General features: G+C 37.5%; 1 protein-coding gene across 1 annotated transcript in view; it reads left to right on the top strand.

The window, feature by feature from the left end:
• The window catches only part of RPF2 (ribosome production factor 2 homolog), a 33,225-nt gene that overhangs the window by 2,017 nt on the left and 10,904 nt on the right, over positions 1-20,304 (top strand). Inside the window, exons 2-7 of the mRNA XM_040238490.1 lie at positions 877-1,009; positions 2,141-2,178; positions 4,924-4,963; positions 7,927-8,008; positions 8,605-8,681; positions 14,386-14,485. Of these exons, the coding sequence (XP_040094424.1) occupies positions 877-1,009; positions 2,141-2,178; positions 4,924-4,963; positions 7,927-8,008; positions 8,605-8,681; positions 14,386-14,485 (470 nt within the window). The remainder of the gene's footprint in view (positions 1-876; positions 1,010-2,140; positions 2,179-4,923; positions 4,964-7,926; positions 8,009-8,604; positions 8,682-14,385; positions 14,486-20,304) is intronic.

Genomic DNA, 20,304 nt, shown 5'->3' with positions numbered 1-20,304 from the left:
GCCGAGTACAGGCTCTAGGGCACAGGAACTTCAGTAGTTGCAGTTCCTGGGCTAAACAGTTGTGGTGCCCAGGCTTAGTTTCTCTGCAGCATGTGGTATCTGCCCGGATCAGGGATCGAACCTGGGTCTCCTGTATTGCAGGTAGACTCTACCTCTGAGCCACCAGGGAAGCCCCTGTTTTCCTTTCATATTTTACAGGTTGATTGGTCTGGGTGAGTTTTTAAATGTAGCTCATTTTGAAGATTGGCCTACATGCCAAGCTGTGTGGCTTTGGACAGATTATGTCAGCTGACTCATCTGTAAAAGATTAGGCCTTAATAGACTAACTATAATGAAGTGTCAGTTGTTATTATTCTCAGTTGGTGGCAATAGTATTTGACTTTATCAGCAACGATATTGGAGTGGGACATTGGATACTTCCTGGCAGGCATTGTGGTCTTATACCTGGAGGAAAGATAAGAAGTAATTAGCCTCCCTATGCCCACAAGTTGACTGGCAGTTGGTGTGCAGTTCATTGTGTTCGGGTGCAGAGTACTGGTTTGATTGCTTTAAGATTAAAGAAGAAATAATAGGGTAAAAATAGCAACAGTATTCACTTGAGTCCTTGTTTTTTTAATAAAAGATTTAGAAAACAGTAATAGAATGCTGGGGATATAAAAATGGAAGTCTTTTTAAAGACCAAATGTAATTAATGCATTTACTAGTAATAACTGAATATATTTTATTAATATTTCCCCCAAAATGAGATTTTGTGGAATCCTAACTAATAAATGTTATATAATATCTCTTTGATATTTAAGAATTTGTATATAAGTCTTGGTTTTGTAATATGAGAAAATGTCTTAAGTTGTTATAAATTGTGATTTTTTGCAACAGAAAACCCAAAACAAAAAGAGCCAAGAGATTCCTTGAGAAGAGAGAACCAAAACTCAGTGAAAATATCAAAAATGCTATGTTGATTAAAGGGGGAAATGCAAATTCAACAGTAACACAAGTGCTTAGAGATGTGGTACGTATATTTATATATATACACAGTTTTTAAATGGTGTTGAAATCATTTTAGAAAGTTTTTAGCATACTAACTGGGCTGCTGAGAAATATATAGAAAACTTTGCCTTGCCTTAAGAAATGCTAACCTTAGAAAGAGGCTAAAGTTGGAGATTGTTTGCCTTGCCAAAGGAACTGACTACTGGTTTTCCTTACAGCTCCCTTAGTAAATTTCACCTGATTTCAATGACTGGAATTTGATTTCGTCACATTTCAAGAACATATCTAATTTGTAAAATGAGCTAACTGCATATTATATCCCTTTATTTTTTTCAACAATACCAACTACTGTGCTGGATACTGGGGATTAATATTTATATAAGACATAATCTCTCCCTTCAGTGAGCTTAGTGAGAGAGTAAAAGTTACAGCATTGTGAGTGATGCACTGTGCTGGAGGTATGCACGGAGTAGGATGGGAGTCGGTCAGATAGTCAGTTCAGTTGCTCAGTCTTTGAGAGACTCTTTGAGATCCCATGGACTGCAGCACACCAGGCTTCCTTGTCCATCACCAACTCCTGGAGCTTACTCTTAACTCACTGTCCATCGAGTCAGTGATGCCATCCAACTGTCTCATCCTCTGTCATGGAGTAGGATGGGAGGCTGAGTTAAAATCCCATGAGGGTTGCCACACAGGGTGGGCTTCCTAGAGGTGACAGTTAAGCTTCATTTTGAAGGAGTTGAAATGAGAAGAGGAAAAGGAAGTGGAAGAGAAGGGCTTCCAAGGCTGGGGCAAAAGCTTGTGCACAAAGGGAGTGTGAAGGAGCATGATACATCTGGGGAATTGCAAATAATTGGGGGTGGTTAAAGGAAAGCGGGCTAAATGAAGCTAGAATTTAAGGAAGTGAAGGGAATCATTTAAATTGGATAGAATATTGAAAGGGCATAGAAAATTTTAATTAGGAAAGTCCTGTCTAAGAATATTAGGCTTGTGTTGGAAGTTATATGTGATCAAAGGGGATCCATGCAGAAGATATCAGAATAGGATTCAGGAGCTAGGATAACCTTGCATAATGACTGGTTACAGTGCTTCACTTTTGTCTCTGCTTTTCAGAATATGTTTTGTTTTGAAAGCTATAAATTATGTTTTACAGTATGCACTGAAGAAACCATATGGCATTCTGTATAAAAAGTAAGTACGATTTCTTTTACTTATTTAATTACATTGTTTCATTATAAAAGTAACAACCAATCACTTTATGGGAGACTTAGAAAAATATTTTATTTAAAAAATATTACATAACCTTACATACATAGCTATGCGTATTTCAAAACTTACTTCTTTCCCATCTGTGTATTCATTTGTACTGAACATTCTTACAGAGCTGTAATCATAGCATGTATATATTACTTTGAAATAGTAATAGACTTACAGAAAAGTTGCAAAAATAGTAGAGTTCCCTTATACCCTTCTTCCACATCTCTTACTGTTATAACTTCTGTAACCATAGCACAGTTATCACAAGTAAGAAATGAACATGGGGGCAGTAATTTATACACACCTACTTTTTCATCACAGGCTTGATTCGGTTCGTGCCAGTTTTTTCATTGATATTCTTTTCCTCTTCTGGGATCCCACATTGTGTTTAATTGTCATGTCGTCTTAGTCTCCTCCAAGTTATGACAATTCCTCAACCTTTCCTCATCTTTGATGACCTTGACACTTTTGATGAGCACTTGTCAGTTATTTTGTAAAATATCCTTCAGTTTGGACTTGTCTTATATTATGAATAGATTGAGATTGTACATGTTTGGCAGTAATATCATAAAAGTGATGTGCCTTTTCAGTATATCTTACCAAAGAATACTTGATATCTTCTTACTGGTGGTGGTAAATTTGATTAAAGTGGTGTCTGCTAGATTTCCCCACTATAAAGTTGCTATTGATATTTTCCCCTTTGTAATTAACAGATGTTTAGAGGAGATACTTACAAGTTTTCAAGTAATCCTAGTTCTCCTCAAACTTTTGCTTATTCCTTTTAGCATCCATCAGTGAATCCTGTCTACAATAGTGGTTACTGTGATGGTGCAGTGGTTTTCTATTTCCCTGCATTCCCTCTACATTTATTAATTGGGATTCTGTAATGAAAACCAGTCCCTTCTTCTCCATTTGTTTAAATTACTTATTTATGTCAGTGTGTACTATATATTTATTACGTTCTTTGGGGTTCAGTGCTGTCAAGATTTATTTTGTTGCTAAATTGTTCTCTCTTTGGCCATTGGAATCTCTGTCGGGTTGGCTTGTGTGCCCTTTCAAGGTGCCCCTGTGTTTGAGCACTTCTTTCTGGCATGACAAGATGCTCTAGGCTCATCTTGCAGTTTTCATTGCCAGAGCCCTGGAATCAGTCCTGGTTCCATATATTGGAGAAAGGTAACTTAGAAACAGAGATCTGGGCATTAAGTATGCTCAGTTGCTACTGGAGTGTCATCAGTCCTCTAGCAGACAAGAGCTTGAAAATGTACATAGGTACGTTAACCTATGCATGTATGCACGTCTGTATTTGTTTATATTTTATATCTATATATTTAAAAAGCCGAGTTGATATTGATATTTCCTAAAAATTCATGAGTTCGTACTACTAATTTCAGTTCCACTCCAATACCAGAGACTTCATTTGAGCCTTTCTCCTTTTCTTCTTTGTAATTTCTGTCTTCTATTTACTTGTGAATTGCTTTTGGCTGTTAATCATAAATACTACAGTAATTTTTCCTGATTTATCTTGCATAAATACTTTTTTGATTATAAAAGTAATATATATCTATCTTAAATAATTGGGATAAGAGTAAATAATCACTCATAGATAAACACTGTATATTTTCTTCTCATGTAGTTTTGTGTCTATACATCTTTTTTTTTCTTCAAACAAAATTGAGATCATGTTGTATATATGATTTTATTTCTCTTTAAGTTGGTAAAAATTATGAACTGTATTATATTTATGTGACTAAAAATTCAAAAATATACAGTGAAAATATAAATGTACACACACTCTCCTTAGAACAACCAGCATCATTAGTTTTTTGTGTATCTTAGCAGAATTTCTTCATGCATATTTGAACAAACCTTTTGCCTGGGAAGATAGCATTCTCTATCCACTGTTTGTCCATCTCCTCTGCTACCACTGCTGGTCCAGCCCACCATTTTCTTTCTCTCCTGGATTACTGTGATAGCTGCTTACTGACCTCTTCACTGTTGCTGTGCTACATTCCATCCTCACATAGTAGACAGATCAGCCCTTTAAAAAGAACATTTGAATCCAGTCATGTCACTCTCTTGTCTAAAATCCCCCTGTGCCTCCTGTTACTCTTTTAATAACCTTCATTCCTTACCTGAACCAGCAAGGCCCTACATTTTCTGGACCGTGTCTTCATCTTTGACCTCATATCCTACCATTAACTCTTTGCTCATTAAGCTCCAGTGATGTTGCTTTCTGTTTCTTGAATAGTCTACACTTGTTTCCATCTCAGAATCTTTTCTTACTTGGTTCCCTCTTCCTAGAGTACTCTGAACCTCAAAACTCTTCCATGGCTACCTCCTCATTTATTGGGTCTCAGCTCAAATAACCATTTTCCATTCTTCATACTAACACGGTGCCCTGCTTTATTTTTGTCACAACAGTTAGAACTTTTTGAAATTGTTTACTTTTCCTCTAGAATGTAAGTTCCATGAAAGCAGGGATCTTGTTTGACATGGTATTATGGTATCCCTAGCTCCTAGAATAGTGCCTGGCACTAAATAAATATTTGAATGAATAAATATCTCCCAGCTGCTTTTTTTGATCATTTGAATATATAATTATCTTTATTTAATATTATTACCTTATTGTTACGAGTGAATTGCTTATTAAAATTACAGTCACTTTTTTTTAAACATTAGGAAAAATATTACAAGGCCATTTGAGGATCAGACATCATTGGTAAGTATAAGAATCTCTGATTTAAGAGGGCATACAAGTGATTATTCAGCCTAATTCATTTAATTTAATAGTAGTCCTAACTTATGACTTTGAATTAGAAATCATCCTGCGTTACAAAATTTTGATGCAGTATAAACGGGGAATAAGACTTTTTTATTTCCAAAAATATTACTATAGATCTTATGTTTCACTATGGATAGTATGTACAATTCTTTTTTCCTTTTTAATTGAAGTATAGTTGATTTACAATGTTGAGTTAGTTTCTGGTATACCTCAAAGTGATTCATTTATACATATATATGTTTTTCTTCATATTCTTTTCTATTATGGTTTATTACAGGATATCAAATATAGTTCCCTGTGCCGTATAGTAGGACTTTGTTTTTTATGTATGGTAGTTTGAATCTGCTAATCCAAACTCCTAAATTATCCTTTCCCCACCCTCTTTCCCTTTTGGTAACTGTAAGTTTGTTTTCTGTGTGTATGAGTCTGTTTTGTAAATAAGTTCATTTGTGTCATATTTTAGGCTATACATACAAGTTAGTTATATGCTGTTGTCTTTGTCTTCAGTTATTATGATCACCTCTAGGTTAATCAATATTGCTGCAAATGACATTATTTCATTCTTTATTGCTGAATAGTATTGCAGGGTGTGTGTGTGTGTGTGTGCGTGCGCACACCACATATTCTTTATCCATTCATCTGTCAATGGACATTTAGGTTGCTCCCATGTCTTGGTTGTTGTAAATAGCACTGCTAAGAATTTTGGGGTGCATGTATCTTTTCGAATTAGAGTTTTCTCCAGATATGTGCCCAGCAGTGGGATTACTGGATTATATGGTAGCTCAGCTTTTAGTTATTGCTGGTGGTTTTTTTTTTTAACTAATTTATTCTTGACTGTGCTAGGTCTTTGTTGCTGTGCAAGCTTTTCTCTAATTGTGGTGAGCAGGGGCTACTCTGGTTGCAGTGCTTGGGCTTCTGTTTGCAGTGGCTTCTCTTGTGGAGCACAGACTTCAGGCATGTGGGCTCAGTAGTTGCCATTCCCAGGCTCTAGAGCACAGGTTCAATAGTTGTGGTACACGGGCTTAGTTGCTCCGTGGTATGTGGGATTTTCCTAGACCAGGGATTGAACTCTGTCTCCTACATTGGCAGGTGGATTCCTTACCACTGAGCCACCAGGGAAGCCCTTGTTTTTAGTTTTTGAAGGAGTCTGCATGCTATTTTGCATAGTAGCTGCACCCAACTTAAATTCCCAATGGTGTAGGAGGGTTTCTTTTTCTCTACATTCTCTCCAGCATTTGTTATTCATAGACTTTTTACTTTTACAGGTCACATCATGTGGTATGTGGAATCTTAGTTCCCCAGCCAGGGATGGAACCCATGCCCCCCTGTAGTGGAGGCCACCAGACTACCAGAGGAGTCCCCTAGACTTTTGTATAATAGTCATTTTGCCCAGTGGCTCAGTTGGTAAAGAATCCGCCTACAATGCAGGAGACTAAAGTTCAGTCCCTGGGTTGGGAAGATCCCCTGAAGAAGGAAATGGCAGCCCACTCCAGGATTCATGCCTGGAGAATTCCATGGACAGAAGAGCCTGGTGGGCTACAGTCCATGGGGTTGCAAGAGTCTGACATGACTTTCGACTAAACTACCACCAACACCAGCACCATTCTGACTTATGTGAAGTGGTACCTTACTGTAGTTTTGATTTGCATTTCTTTAATAATTAGCTATGTTGAGCATCTTTTCTTGTGCTTATTGGCCATCTGTATGTCTTCTTTGGAGAAATGAATATTTAGGTCTTCTGTCCATTGTTTAGGTTGTTTTTTTGTTGTTATTGAGTAGGATGAACTGTTTGTATATTTTGGAAATTAAGCCCTTATTGGCCTCATTGTTTGCAGATATTTTCTCCCATTCTATAGGTTGTCTTTTTTCATTTTGTTTATGGTTTCCTTTGTTGTGCAGAAGCTTGTAAGTTTGATTAGATCTTATTTATTTTTGCTTTTATTTGAGTCTTTAAGCCATTTTGAGTTTATTTTTATGTGTGATGTGAGGTGTGTTCTAACTTCATTGATTTACATCAGCTGTCTAGCTTTCCTACCACCACTTGCTAAAGAGACTGTCTTGTCTCCCTTGTATATTTTTGCCTCCTTTGTTGAAGATTATTGACTGTGGGTGTGTGGCTTCATTTCTGGACTCTGTCTTCTGTTCCCTTGATGTATAGTCTACTTTTGTGCCAATACCATGCTATTTTGATTACTGTAGCTTTTTAGTATTGTCTGGAATGTGGGAGGGTTATGCCTCCTGCTTTATTTATTCTTTTTCTTTAGGATTGCTTTGGCAGGTCTGGATCTTTAGGTCCCATATAGGGACCTAAATTTTATATATGGGTCCCATATAAATTGTAGGATTATTTGTTTTGGTTCTGTGAAAAATATTGTGCATAATTTGATAGGGATCACATTAAATCTGTAGATTACTTTGGATAATATGGCCATTTTAACAATATTAACTCCTCCAATCCAGAGTGTGGGATGTCTTTTCATTTCTTTAAATCATCTTCAGTTTCCCTTGTCACTGTCTTAATGGTTCTCAGCATTTAAGTCTTTCACTTGCTTGGGCAGGTTTGTTCCTAAGTTGTTGTTGGTTTTTTTTGATGTGATAAAAGGGGGATTTTTTTTTTTTCTTTTACTTTCCCTTTCTGGTATTTCCTTGTTAGTATAAAGAAATGCAGCATGTTTCTGTATGTTAATCTTGTATCCTGCTACTTTGCTGAATTCATTGATCAGTTCTAATAGTTTTTGTGTAGACTCTAGGATTTTCTGTATTTAGTATCATGTCTTCTGCATATAATGACAGTTTTACCCCTTCCCTTCCAGTTTGAGTACCTTTTATTTCAGAGAAGTACAATTCTTAAAGTTCTTATATTTATGTGTTGATTTAATGGAATTTCTTTGGTTTTACAGGAATTTTTTTCAAAGAAGTCAGATTGTTCTTTATTCATGTTTGGCTCCCATAATAAGAAGAGGCCAAATAATCTAGTAATAGGTAAATGTCATTTACTTTTTAAAACTTTTATTTTATAGAGTCAGTTCTGTGGCTCAGATTGACGGTATTCAGGAGTAACCAGTAAACACTAAGCTAGTTTTTTATTTATCTACCAGTCTGCAGGTAAAGGATGGGCATGTTAATATCACCTTCGATCAAGTTGTAGAGGTTTTTTGACTATAAAACATATATCCTAAAATCAATATTAGAGTTAGAAAAAAACAAGTATCATATTTACTCACATAAAGTGACCCTTTCCTAATAAATACCTGTGTAATAAACATATTTGAAAATAAACCCTTGCCCTGTATTGAGACTTGGGTTGACATAGTCAGTGACTCAATGGCAAGCTCATTACCCTCCATGGACTTTTATTTGCTCTTCTGTAAAATAAGAAAGTTTGGCTAAGTGATCTTTCAAGATCCTTTCCAGGACCAAGGTTGTAACAGTTCATTCTAGGTGGAGTGAAAATTTAAGAAAGAAGGAACATGTCTGGGAGATTAAAGGACAAAAAGAAAGAGGCAGATAAGTAGGTGAATATAAGGCAGCTCTTTTGGAAAAATAAATGATTAAAAGAGAATGTGGCTTTTTTCTAGGTCGTATGTATGACTACCATGTGCTGGATATGATTGAATTAGGTATTGAGAAGTTTGTCTCCCTTAAAGATATTAAGGTAAGATAATTGATTTTTTTTCAATAAGCATTTTATGTTGCTCTTGGGCAACACCGTCTTCCAACAACACAAGATAAGACTCTACACATGGACATCACCAGATGGTCAACACCGAAATCAGATTGATTATATTCTTTGCAGCCAAAGATGGAGAAGCTCTATACAGTCAACAAAAACAAGACCAGGAGCTGACTGTGGCTCAGATCATGAACTCCTTATTGCCAAATTCAGACTGAAATTGAAGAAAGTAGGGAAAACCACTAGACCATTCAGGTATGACCTAAATCAAATCCCTTATGATTATACAGTGGAAGTGAGAAATAGATTTAAGGGACTAGATCTGATAGAGTGCCTGATGAACTATGGAATGAAGTTCGTGACATTTTTCAGGAGACAGGGATCAGGACCATCCCCATGGAAAAGAAATGCAGAAAAGCAAAATGGCTGTCTGGGGAGGGCTTACAAATAGCTGTGAAAAGAAGAGAAGCGAAAAGCAAAGGAGTAAAGCAAAGATATAAGCATCTGAATGCAGAGTTCCAAAGAATAGCAAGAAGAGATAAGAAAGCCTTCTTCAGCGATCAATGCAAAGAAATCGAGGAAAAGAATAGAATGGGAAAGACTAGAGATCTCTTCAAGAAAATTAGAGATACCAAGGGAACATTTCATGCAAAGATGGGCTTGATAAAGGACAGAAATGGTATGGACCTAACAGAAGCAGAAGACATTAAGAAGAGGTGGCAAGAATACACAGAAGAACTGTACAAAAAAGATCTTCACGACCCAGATAATCACGATGGTGTGATCACTTACCTAGAGCCAGACATCCTGGAATGTGAAGTCAAATGGGCCTTAGAAAGCATCACTATGAACAAAGCTAGTGGAGGTGATGGAATTCCAGTTGAGCTATTTCAAATCCTGAAAGATGATGCTGTGAAAGTGCTGCACTCAATATGCCAGCAAATTTGGAAAACTCAGCAGTGGCCACAGCACTGGAAAAGGTCAGTTTTCATTCCAATCCCAAAGAAAGGCAATGCCAAAGAATGCTCAAACTACCACACAATTGCACTCATCTCACACGCTAGTAAAGTAATGCTCAAAATTCTTCAAGCCAGGCTTCAGCAATACGTGAACTGTGAACTATGAACTTCCTGATGTTCAAGCTGGTTTTAGAAAAGGCAGAGGAACCAGAGAGCAAATTGCCAACATCCGCTGGATCATGGGAAAAGCAAGAGAGTTCCAGAAAAACATCTGTTTCTGCTTTCTTGACTATGCCAAAGCCTTTGACTGTGTGGATCAAAAAAAACTGTGGAAAATTCTGAAAGAGATGGTAGTACCAGACCCCCTGACCTGCCTCTTGAGAAACCTGTATGCAGGTCAGGAAGCAACAGTTAGAACTGGACATGGAACAACAGACTGGTTCCAAATAGGAAAAGGAGTATGTCAAGGCTGTATATAGTCACCCTGCTTATTTAACTTCTATGCAGAGTACATCATGAGAAACGCTGGACTGGAAGAAACACAAGCTGGAATCAAGATTGCCAGGAGAAATATCAATAACCTCAGATATGCAGATGACACCACCCTTATGGCAGAAAGTGAAGAGGAACTCAAAAGCATTTTGATGAAAGTGAAAGTGGAGAGTGAAAAAGTTGGCTTAAAGCTCAACATTCAGAAAATGAAGATCATGGCATCCGGTCCCATCACTTCATGGGAAATAGATAGGGAAGCAGTGGAAACACTGTCAGACTTTATTTTTTGGGCTCCAAAATCACTGCAGATGGTGACTGCAGCCATGAAATGAAAAGACGCTTAGTCCTTGGAAGAAAAGTTATGACCAACCTAGATAGCATATTCAAAAGCAGAGACATTACTTTGCCGACTAAGATCCTTCTAGTCAAGGCTATGGTTTTTCCAGTAGTCATGTATGGATGTGAGAGTTGGACTGTGAAGAAGGCTGAGCACTGAAGAACTGATGCTTTTGAACTGTGGTGTTGGAGAAGACTCTTGAGAGTCCCTTGGACTGCAGGGAGATCCAACCAGTCCATTCTGAAGGAGATCAGCCCTGGGATTTCTTTGGAAGGAATGATGCTCAAGCTGAAACTCCAGTACTTCGGCCACCTCATGCAAAGTGTTGACTCAATGGAAAAGACTCTGATGCTGGGAGGGATGTGGGGGCAGGAGAAGAAGGGGACCACAGAGGATGAGATGGCTGGATGGCATGATTGACTCGATGGATGTGAGTCTGATTGAATTCCGGGAGTTGTTGACGGACAGGGAGGCCTGGCGTGCTGCAATTCATGGGTCGCAAAGATTCGGACACAACTGAACGACTGAACTGAACTGAACTGGGCAATAGTGACATCTTGTGGTGAAGAGTAAGGATACAGTTTTGTAGCTTTAATGAGAAAGAACTTGGTTTTCATGCTAGTGTGCTCTAAAAACTAAAAAGCACAATTCATTTTATCTTCAAAAAGAGGAAGATATTTACCATGTATAACACATATGTAGGCAGTTAGAATTCAGAGTTGTTACTGACTCTCCCTTAGGCTCTTAGTAGAAGTGCTATCTTCTCCGTCCTAATTATCATAGCACCTATATTGTGGAATCTCAGAAATTCCAGTTTTCAAAGTGAACCCTTTTCTAAGAAGGGAAGCTTGCCTGGGAAGCTCTGGGTGATCCTAGAGTATTTTGGCTGCTAGCCATCAAATTGCTAGCTCACTTCTCCCCTTGAGGACTGGCACCTTTGTGTCTCCTTTGTTTGGGATTATGAAATAGAAAGTAGTAAATAGTTTTAGAAAGGCAAGAAAACTGTCCTAATGCAGCTCCTGGATCCAAATTGGGCTTCTGCTCCCTCTGACCTCTGCTCCTGGCTTGATCTTGTCCAGCAAACACAACATTTCACTCTGACCTCTTAGCTGCCCTCTAAGGCCAAAATTATTTTCCCTGTTGTATAGATTTGGTGACAGAGGCTCAAAGGAATTCCGTTGACCTAGGGTCATACATGTAGTAAATGGTACAACTAAGATTAGGACTCAGGACTTTGGTACTATACTTGATCTTAACCAAAAGGCTGGGGAGCATTAGGACTCAAGAATTTTGAAAGAAAGGATATTGAAGTCTTTAATGGAAGGTTATGTAATTGTTCTCAGTTTATGGATCTTTGAGGATCTTGGTATAGTTGAAAGAATTATAGCAAATACATAATCACTCCTTTTCCTAGCCTCCCCTAAGAAGAGGACATGCCATCTAGAGTTCCTGTAGATTCAAAAAAGAGCTTTTATCAGATCCTCACTTAATCAGCTACATGAGCCTCCTCAGGTACAGGGTAGAACAGTGAGATGGGATTTAGAGACAGAACACTTGGGTTTGAGGCCTTTGCTGGTCATTTAGGTGACATTTTGACCTGACAAGTCAGTTATTTCCCTGACCCACAATTGGCAGTCCAGTGTTAAATAGGTGTAACAATGTCAGATGAGATAATATATGTGGAAATGTTTATCAGTGAAAATAATATGTTGAAAAGTATTTTGAAAACTATGTAAACTGTGATGCCTTGTGGATGCCATCATGTTATCACAGTGTGCTACGGGTCCTCTTTGGGGCTGTGCATGAACCTCTGGAGATGAGCGGTGCCGCTGCTGCTAGTGTGGCCACCTGTCAGTGGACGTGAGCGCTGGCCGATGCCTACACGCCAACCCTCTGCTCTTTGTACTTCCCTTCCAGAGCAGAGAAATACCCTGTCACTGTGCAGCTTCTAAACTGGACCACAAAAGCATTACTGTTTGGCAGGCTTGTTCTTAACAAGAGCTGTTTAAATTGAGTACTAAATTTTCACTCATGGAACACATCCATAACTATAAACTTCATTACCTGATGAGAATGTGTTTACATTGGCAATCCCTACATAGGCTGTTAACCAGTCCCCTTCACCATGACCTGTTATTTGGTTATTATACAAGCTTATATTTTTGGTTTGTTTTGAAGTTGCATGTCTTGTTGCACTCTCTCTCCAGATTTATTTCCTCTTTATTTCTACCTCCTCATTTTAAAGACATCTTTACCAGGCATTTCTTTTCTGACTTGCCCACTTTTATTGCCAAGCTTCATCCTTTTCTTAACACTTAAGCAACAAGTGATTAGACACTACCAGGAAATAGAGTGATTATTCTAAAAACTTGTTTTCTAAGATGATCAAAATTCTAGGGGTGGTTATTCTGCATAGAATAAGTCTAAGGAATGAGATAATTTAAAATTTAAGGTTAGTTAGGGCTTCCCTGGTGGCTCAGAAGTTAAAGCGTCTGCCTGCAATGCGGGAGACCTGGGTTCGATCCCTGGGTCGGGAAGATCTCCTGGAGAAGGAAATGGCAACCCACTCCAGTATTCTTGCCTGGAGAATCCTATGGATGGAGAAACCTGGTGGGCTACAGTCCACAGGGTCACAAAGAGTCGGACGTGACAGAGTGACTTAACTTTGACTAACTTTTCAGGCACAGATGAACACGGAAGAGTCAGTGGGTCTGAAAGGTCTATTCAGGCCCTCAGTCAGACTTAGCCCATCTCCTAAGTAGACAGTTCAGGTTCAGGTTGAAAGCAGAGAAGGTCAACAAGAGTGGTCATGGTGAACAGGGAAGCCACAAATGACCTCTGGTCCAGCGGCAGAGGATGTTTGTTTGTTTGTTTGTTTGTTGTCTTATCACCTCCTCATCCCCCAATTTGGAAAATCCTTGATTAGTGTCAGAGTAGAGATATTAGAATCAATGGACAGCTCAGACCAACAATCATTTTTCTTCCCTAAATTAATCCTTTAGTTAAAGAATTTTTTGTCTTTGTTTTTTTTTTCACTTTGGTAAAACAAAAATTAACAATTCCTTTTGGTATTGAAAATCTCGAATTAGAGAGATTCCTGGAGGTCCAGTTAGGACTCTGAGGTTTCACTGCCAAGGGCCCTGGGTTCAGTCCCAGGTTTGGGAACTAAGATCCCACAAACCATGCAGTGCAACCAAAAAAAAGAAAAGCCAGAACTAGACAAAACACTTTTTGTAGTAAGAGCTTTGATTCTGTTCAGTGAGGACTGCCCATATTTTCTGTAGCTTGTATAACATATTGCTTCCCATGTGAATGTTTAGCTGGTATTTTGTTTAGTTTTCATTTTAAAATACTACAAATGACATTTTAAAGTACTACAAATGACACAGTAGGAAAAGCACATTGTTACAAATAATTCACAGAAATTAAATTTATTTCAGCTCTGAAATGTTGGCCGTTAGAGGGATGTGTTTGTTTCCAGTTTAGCGTTTTATTTTATTCTTTGCATAGAAAGTAGCTTACCTCATTCTTTAATCACTTATTAATTTGATACTAAGGAAGTAGAATGAAAAAAATATTTTTTAGTATTAAAAAAATGTGTAAATGAAAAAATCCTCACTCTAAAAATCAGTATTCATAGGGACTTCCTGGCATTCTGGTAGTTAAAACCGTGCTTCCAGTGCAGGGGTCACAGGTTCAGTTCTTGATTGGGGAACTAAGATCCCACATGCCTTGCAGTGGGGCCAAGAACAGTAAGTAAAATCAGTATTCATAGATATAGTTTTAGGACAGTTAAGAAAATATGAAAATGGGTTGCTATAAATATTGACTACTCGAAAATCAGCATATAGACAGTTCAGACTTGATAATTATATAATTACATTTTTTTATTTCCTAGAATAGTAAATGTCCTGAGGGAACAAAGCCCATGTTAATATTTGCAGGTGATGATTTTGATGTAACAGAAGACTACAGAAGACTAAAAAGTCTTCTTATTGGTAAGTATTTTAATTCTTTTTTTTTTTTTTTTAAGTATTTTAATTCTTATCTGCAGGATAGTTCAAGTAGGCATTCTAAGAGTTGTCATTGGTGGTGGCAGTTTTCAGCTTCACTCTGGATAAACAGCTTTTTTCTTTTGATCTCTCCTTTTCCTTTTCATTATTTTGTTTATTCCCCACTAGACAGAGAGACTTAAAGGGATATTATACTCTATAGATCATTACTTCTTTCTGCTAGTGTGGTAACTTTGGTACCAACCTGTTTATGGCATTTTACACTTTACTACATTCTTGCACCCATCTCCTATCATTATTGGCATTATTAAATTTAGAACATTAAAAAGTTCTATTTTAAAGATTATTATACATCATCTACTCCCAATTCAAAAACCTTTGTTAGTTTCTCTTAGTCTGATATATAAGGCATTTCACACTATAACCCCATATAATTTGCTTTCTTGACCTCCACCAATTTCCTTCTTCCCTTTTCCATTTAAAAACAAAAACAAAAAACCTCCTAAGGTTGTTTTATAGGTGACTGATTCTTAGTGAACAATACTCATTCCTAATGTTTTATCTAATGACAACATCCCTTTCTATGTGTTCACAGGTTACTTTCTTAAATTCCAGTATATAGTGTAGTTATTGCCTGAGATTGCTGTTAGATTTACCAATTTTAAACCACTTTTTCTCTTTGTTGAAAAGCTGGCATTATTGTTCTCTATGATTTCTTAAAGGTTACTAATACTTAATACTCTGTGATCACATCTCCACAGCTATATTCTAACTCTGAAAAGTAATTTAGTTTATCCCTAGAGATATTAACTCTTTTGATACTCAGTGGAATTTTCTTAAATTTAATTAAAGTGTTCAATTTGAGCTTTTTTTTGCATCATTGTTACAAGCTATGCCTTAACTTTTTTGGTTGCCCTTCTTTCGGGTTTTTACATACTTTGCCCTAGACCACTTTGAAAAGTTGCTCGGATATATATATATATTTTTTTTTTCGGATATATTTTATAAATAAATTAAACATATGCTCTTTACAACTCTGAGCCAACTGAAGAAGGTTTGTGGGCGGACACATTGCTTTTATGTTACTTTATTGGAATTACTTATGGTCCTGTTGGGAATACAGTTTTCAGGACTTCTCATTTCTCTTATTAATATGGCTATTTTTGAAAAACTAAGTATTTTTATTACCTCCTTAATCCTTACTAAAGCTCTTGAGTTTGGTAACATTTCAATATACAGATGGGAAGATGGAGGCTGAGAAAGGTTAAGTGTTATTAAGCAAGTGAGGCAGAATCAAAAGCCAAAGCTTGTGCTTCCTGCTTCTGCTCTTCATACTGCCCATGGTAAATAATTCCTTTGCAGAGTCTTTAGGTTCTTACCTCTGTTTTCCATGGATTAAAAAAAAAAAAAAAACATACATGGAGGACAAGGACCAATATTTCTTTGAATATTACATATTTGGGAACATCAGGGGAGGTTTTTTTTTTTTTAGCCAAGATTTCTAGTACTTGTATTGCATTGGCCCAGATTTCCAGCTTTTCTCTCCTTGTTCTTACGTTTAATTACTATTAATGAGGGAAGCATTTATAATTTGTTAGAAACAGCGCTTTGTTGCTTTTGTTTAAATGGTTATCTTATTTTGTGCTTCCACTAGATGGCAGGAATAGCTACATAATGCAGTGATGAGCAGTAGGAAGTAAAAACCACAAAGGCATAGGGAAAGAAGAAATACAGGTAGAGGGATAGTAAGATTGTCCGGCACTTAGAGTTGAGTTTTTAGTATAAGTAGGAAGTAAGAAAGTTGCAGATTTGCAACTTCGTTGGTGTTGTGTGTTCAAATGTAGAGCAGTAGGTAAAGAGAATTTATCAGGGGCTTTTCTCCTGTTAGGAAGTTGTGTTTTTGTTTGTAACTGGCCAGAAAGAAAAGTTAACTTCAGTATTTTCATGCCAGTTACCTGTTTGGTCATTCTGAATTTTGCTTCTCTTTTGCTTCCTTAAATATTATATAAATGTGAGTGAGTGAAAGTTGCTCAGTCATGTTCGACTCTCTGTGACCCCATGGACTATACAGTCCATGGAATTCTCCAGGCCAGAATATTGAAGTGGGGAGCCTTTCCCTTCTCCAGGGGACCTTCCCAACCCCGGGATCAAACCCAGGTCTCCCAAATTATAGGCGGATTCTTTACCACAAGGGAAGCCCTAAATATTTATATAGATTTGTAGTTAATCTTAGTGGGTCCTGCTTTTCTATTCAGTCCATCCTGTTTTTTTCCCTTTAATTTTGGTTACACTGTGTGGCTTGTGGGATCTTAGTTTCCCAACCAGAACAAGGGATTGAACCCAGGCCATGGCAGTTAAAGTGCCTAATCCTAACCACTAGACTATCAGGGAACTCCCAGCCCATCCTTATTTTTATGGTTACTTTTAAGTGTGACTACTCCTTATATGGGGCTTCCCAGGTGGCTCAGTGGTAAAGAATCCACCTGCCAAGCAGGAGATGTGGGTTCCATTCCTGGGTGTGGAGATCCCTTGGAGAAGGGAATGGCAACCCGCTCCAGTATTCTTGGCTGGGAAATCCCACGGACAGAGGAGCCTGGTGGGCTACAGGCCCTGGAGTCGCCAAAGAGTCAGATAGGACTTAGTGACTAAAACAACAAAGTAAACAACTTCTTGTATGTAAAGATGATAATGAATCAAGTAATAGGTTAGTTTTAATTAGTGTTCCTTTAAAGTCTATCATAAATCTAATTACCTCAGTTACTTTTTTTCCTTCTTTGCCTTTGTCTGTGTTAGTGGCCATTTCTACATCTGTGGTCGTTGTTTTATTTTAACCTTTCTCATTTCCTGCTTCTTACCCTACTTTAATGTATATATAATAATGAAAATAACTAAAGATTAGGCCAAATAGTTTATTAAATGTAATCCTTTCTACAGCTTTTACAAAGGTAATTCTATGAGTCTGCTCAGGCTGCCATAACAGAAGACCACAGACTGACTGGGTAGCTTAGAAACAATAGAAATTTATTTTCTTACAGTTCTAAGGGTCCAGGTTTCTGCTGAGGACTCTCTTGCTGGGTTTCTGCTATGTGCTCACAAGGCTTTTCCTTGGGGAGGAAGGGAAGGAGGGAGAAGAGGAAAGAGAGGTTAAAGTTTTCTAGTCTCTTTTCAAAACACTAATCCTATGGGATCAGACCCCATCCTTATGACATACCTCATCTCACCCGAATTATTTCCATAGAGGCCTCATTTCCAAATGTAACCACACTAGAAATTAAGCAAACACTTGATTCATTATGGTAATATTATTCCCATGTTGTGGATGAAGAAATTGAGACCAGTTTACTTTTGTCCAGAGTGAAGAGGTAGTAAGTGGCAGAATCAGGATCTGATCTGATCTCTGACTGTAAATCTCCTGGTATTTCTCATCAACACTGTGATCAACCTACTGTGCCCTTTTCCAGTGTTTTTACTCATGGACGCAGTCACACTTAAGGTGTTACTTTTGCTTAGAATTGATCCATTGAAAAAATTTTCAAACTGGGGCTTTCCTTCTGACTCTAACTGATTTGTCTTCTACCCCCTTACTTCTGTTTAACCAAGTTTTTATCCTGGTTAAACAGAACTAAGGTGTTAGAAGACAAATTGGTGGCTCAGACGGTAAAGAATTTGCCCGCGATGCAGGAGACCTGGGTTTGATCCCTGGAGAAGGAAGTGGCAACCCACTCCAGTATTCTTGACTGGGGAATCCCATGGAGAAAGGAGCCTGGTGGGCTACTGTGCATGTGGTCACAAAGAGTCAGACACGACTGAGTAACACCTTCTTTCACTTTGGGAAACTCAGCAGGGGCCATGAGACTGGAAAAGGTCAGCTTTCATTCCACTCTCAAAGAAGGGCAATGCCAAAGAATATTCAAACTACTGTACAGTTGTGCTCATTTCACATCCTAGCAAGGTTATGTTCAGAATCCTTCAAGCTAGGTAGGCTTCAGCAGTACATGAACTGAGAACTTCCAGATGTACATGCTGGGTTTAGAAAAGGCAAAGATCAAATTGCTAACATTTGTTGGACCATAGAGAAAGCAAGGGAATTCCAGAAAAACATCTACTTCTGCTTCATTGACTATGGTGAAAGCCTTTGACTGTGTGGATCACAACACACTGTGGAAAGTTCTTAAAAGAAATGGGACTACCGCCTTATTGGTCTCCTGAGAAACCTGTATGTATGTCAAGAAGCAACAGTTGGAACCGGACATGAAACAACTGTTTGACTCTTTGGGTCTTTTGTGTTTCCATACACATTTAAAAATTGTTTGTTTTAGTTCTATGCCATTGGTAATTTGATAGGTATCCAATTGCATTGGAATCATAGGGTATTATGGTCATTTTAATGTAATTCTTCCAGTTCATTAACACAGTGTATCTTTCCATGTGTTTGTGTCATCTTGAGTTTCTTTCATCCGTGTCTCACAGTTTTCCAAGAATAGGTCTTTTACCTTCCTTAAGTAGGTTTTTTCCCCAGGTATTTTATTCTTTTTGACATGATTGTTAATGGGATTGTTTGCTTAATTTCTCTGCTAGTGTGCTGTTAGTGTATAGAAATGCAACAGATTTCTGTGTATTAATTTTGTATCCTACAACTTCACTGTATTCATTGATAAGCTCTAGTAGATATTTGGTGGCATCTTTATGATTTTCTTTGTATAGTATCCTGTCATCTGCAAACAGTGATTTCTTTTAAAGAGCAGAAGTTTTAAATTTTTGTGAAATCTACTTTATCCATTTTTTTCCTTTAATGGTATGTTTATGCACTGTTTTGTTTAAGAAACCTTTGCTTATCTCAAGGTTGCAAAGACTTTTTTCATATATATGTGCATATATATAATTTGTAATAATTTATATTATATACATTGTTGAAGTCATATCTTATGTTTAGATTTATGATCCATTTTGAGTTAATTTTTGTGTATGGTGTGAGCTAAGGGTAATGTTCTTAAAACTTGCTACCTCATTTCAGTTTTTTTTTTTCTTTCTTTCTTAAAATCTTATGGATAAACACATGCCTGTATGGTTTGCATGGCAAAAGCTGTTTCAGGGGAGATTGGAATTTACGTATCTTGTTCTCCTGAATGGCTGTGACTTCAGTAATGCTGCCACAACAGTGAGTGGGGCTTTATTAACTTGGCCACTGAAAGAGTGGGAGTTTGGTAAAATTATGAGAAAGTTTGTCATTATTCTGATCCAGTTTTAGATCAGAATTTAAAAAGTATATTTGGTTTATAAAAGTATCCCTGAGGAATAGTTGTTTGGGGTGGTAAGGAAAGGTATTATGTACATGTGTTGGCACACTTATGTCTGTTTTATATACATTAGCAATGTGATTTTCTCTTAGTTATCCATAAGAAGGAAGAGGCAAACTACAAAAGATGTATATGTCCATGCACGTGGAGATTATTCCCATCTTATGAGCTAATGGGAAGATGGGAAAAAAGTGCTGGGTAGCTGCAGTTGGGACAGAATATGAGATATTTCCTGTTCATGACATCATCTGTCTTGTGGGAGCTCTTCCTAAGTAATTAAGTTGCATGACTTTTTCTGCATAACTTGGTCTCAGCTGAATGTTATTCGTGTGTTTCCATTTAGCCTCCTTCAGGTTCGGTCTTCTTATGTGTAGAATGAGGTGACCAAACTTCACTAATGTATTTTCCAAACTTTTTTCATTCATGTGTCATCTTTATAACTTTAGCCGTGTCCATGTAGTATCCATAGTGTTGTTCATTGGAGATTTTTCTTTAAATTGATTTCTC

The sequence above is a fragment of the Oryx dammah genome, unplaced genomic scaffold, assembly GCF_014754425.2.
Source record: "Oryx dammah isolate SB20612 unplaced genomic scaffold, SCBI_Odam_1.1 HiC_scaffold_4, whole genome shotgun sequence".
NCBI lineage: Eukaryota > Metazoa > Chordata > Mammalia > Artiodactyla > Bovidae > Oryx > Oryx dammah.
The sequence above is the reverse complement of the archived record's forward strand: the minus strand, read 5'-3'. Positions and strand labels throughout refer to the sequence as shown.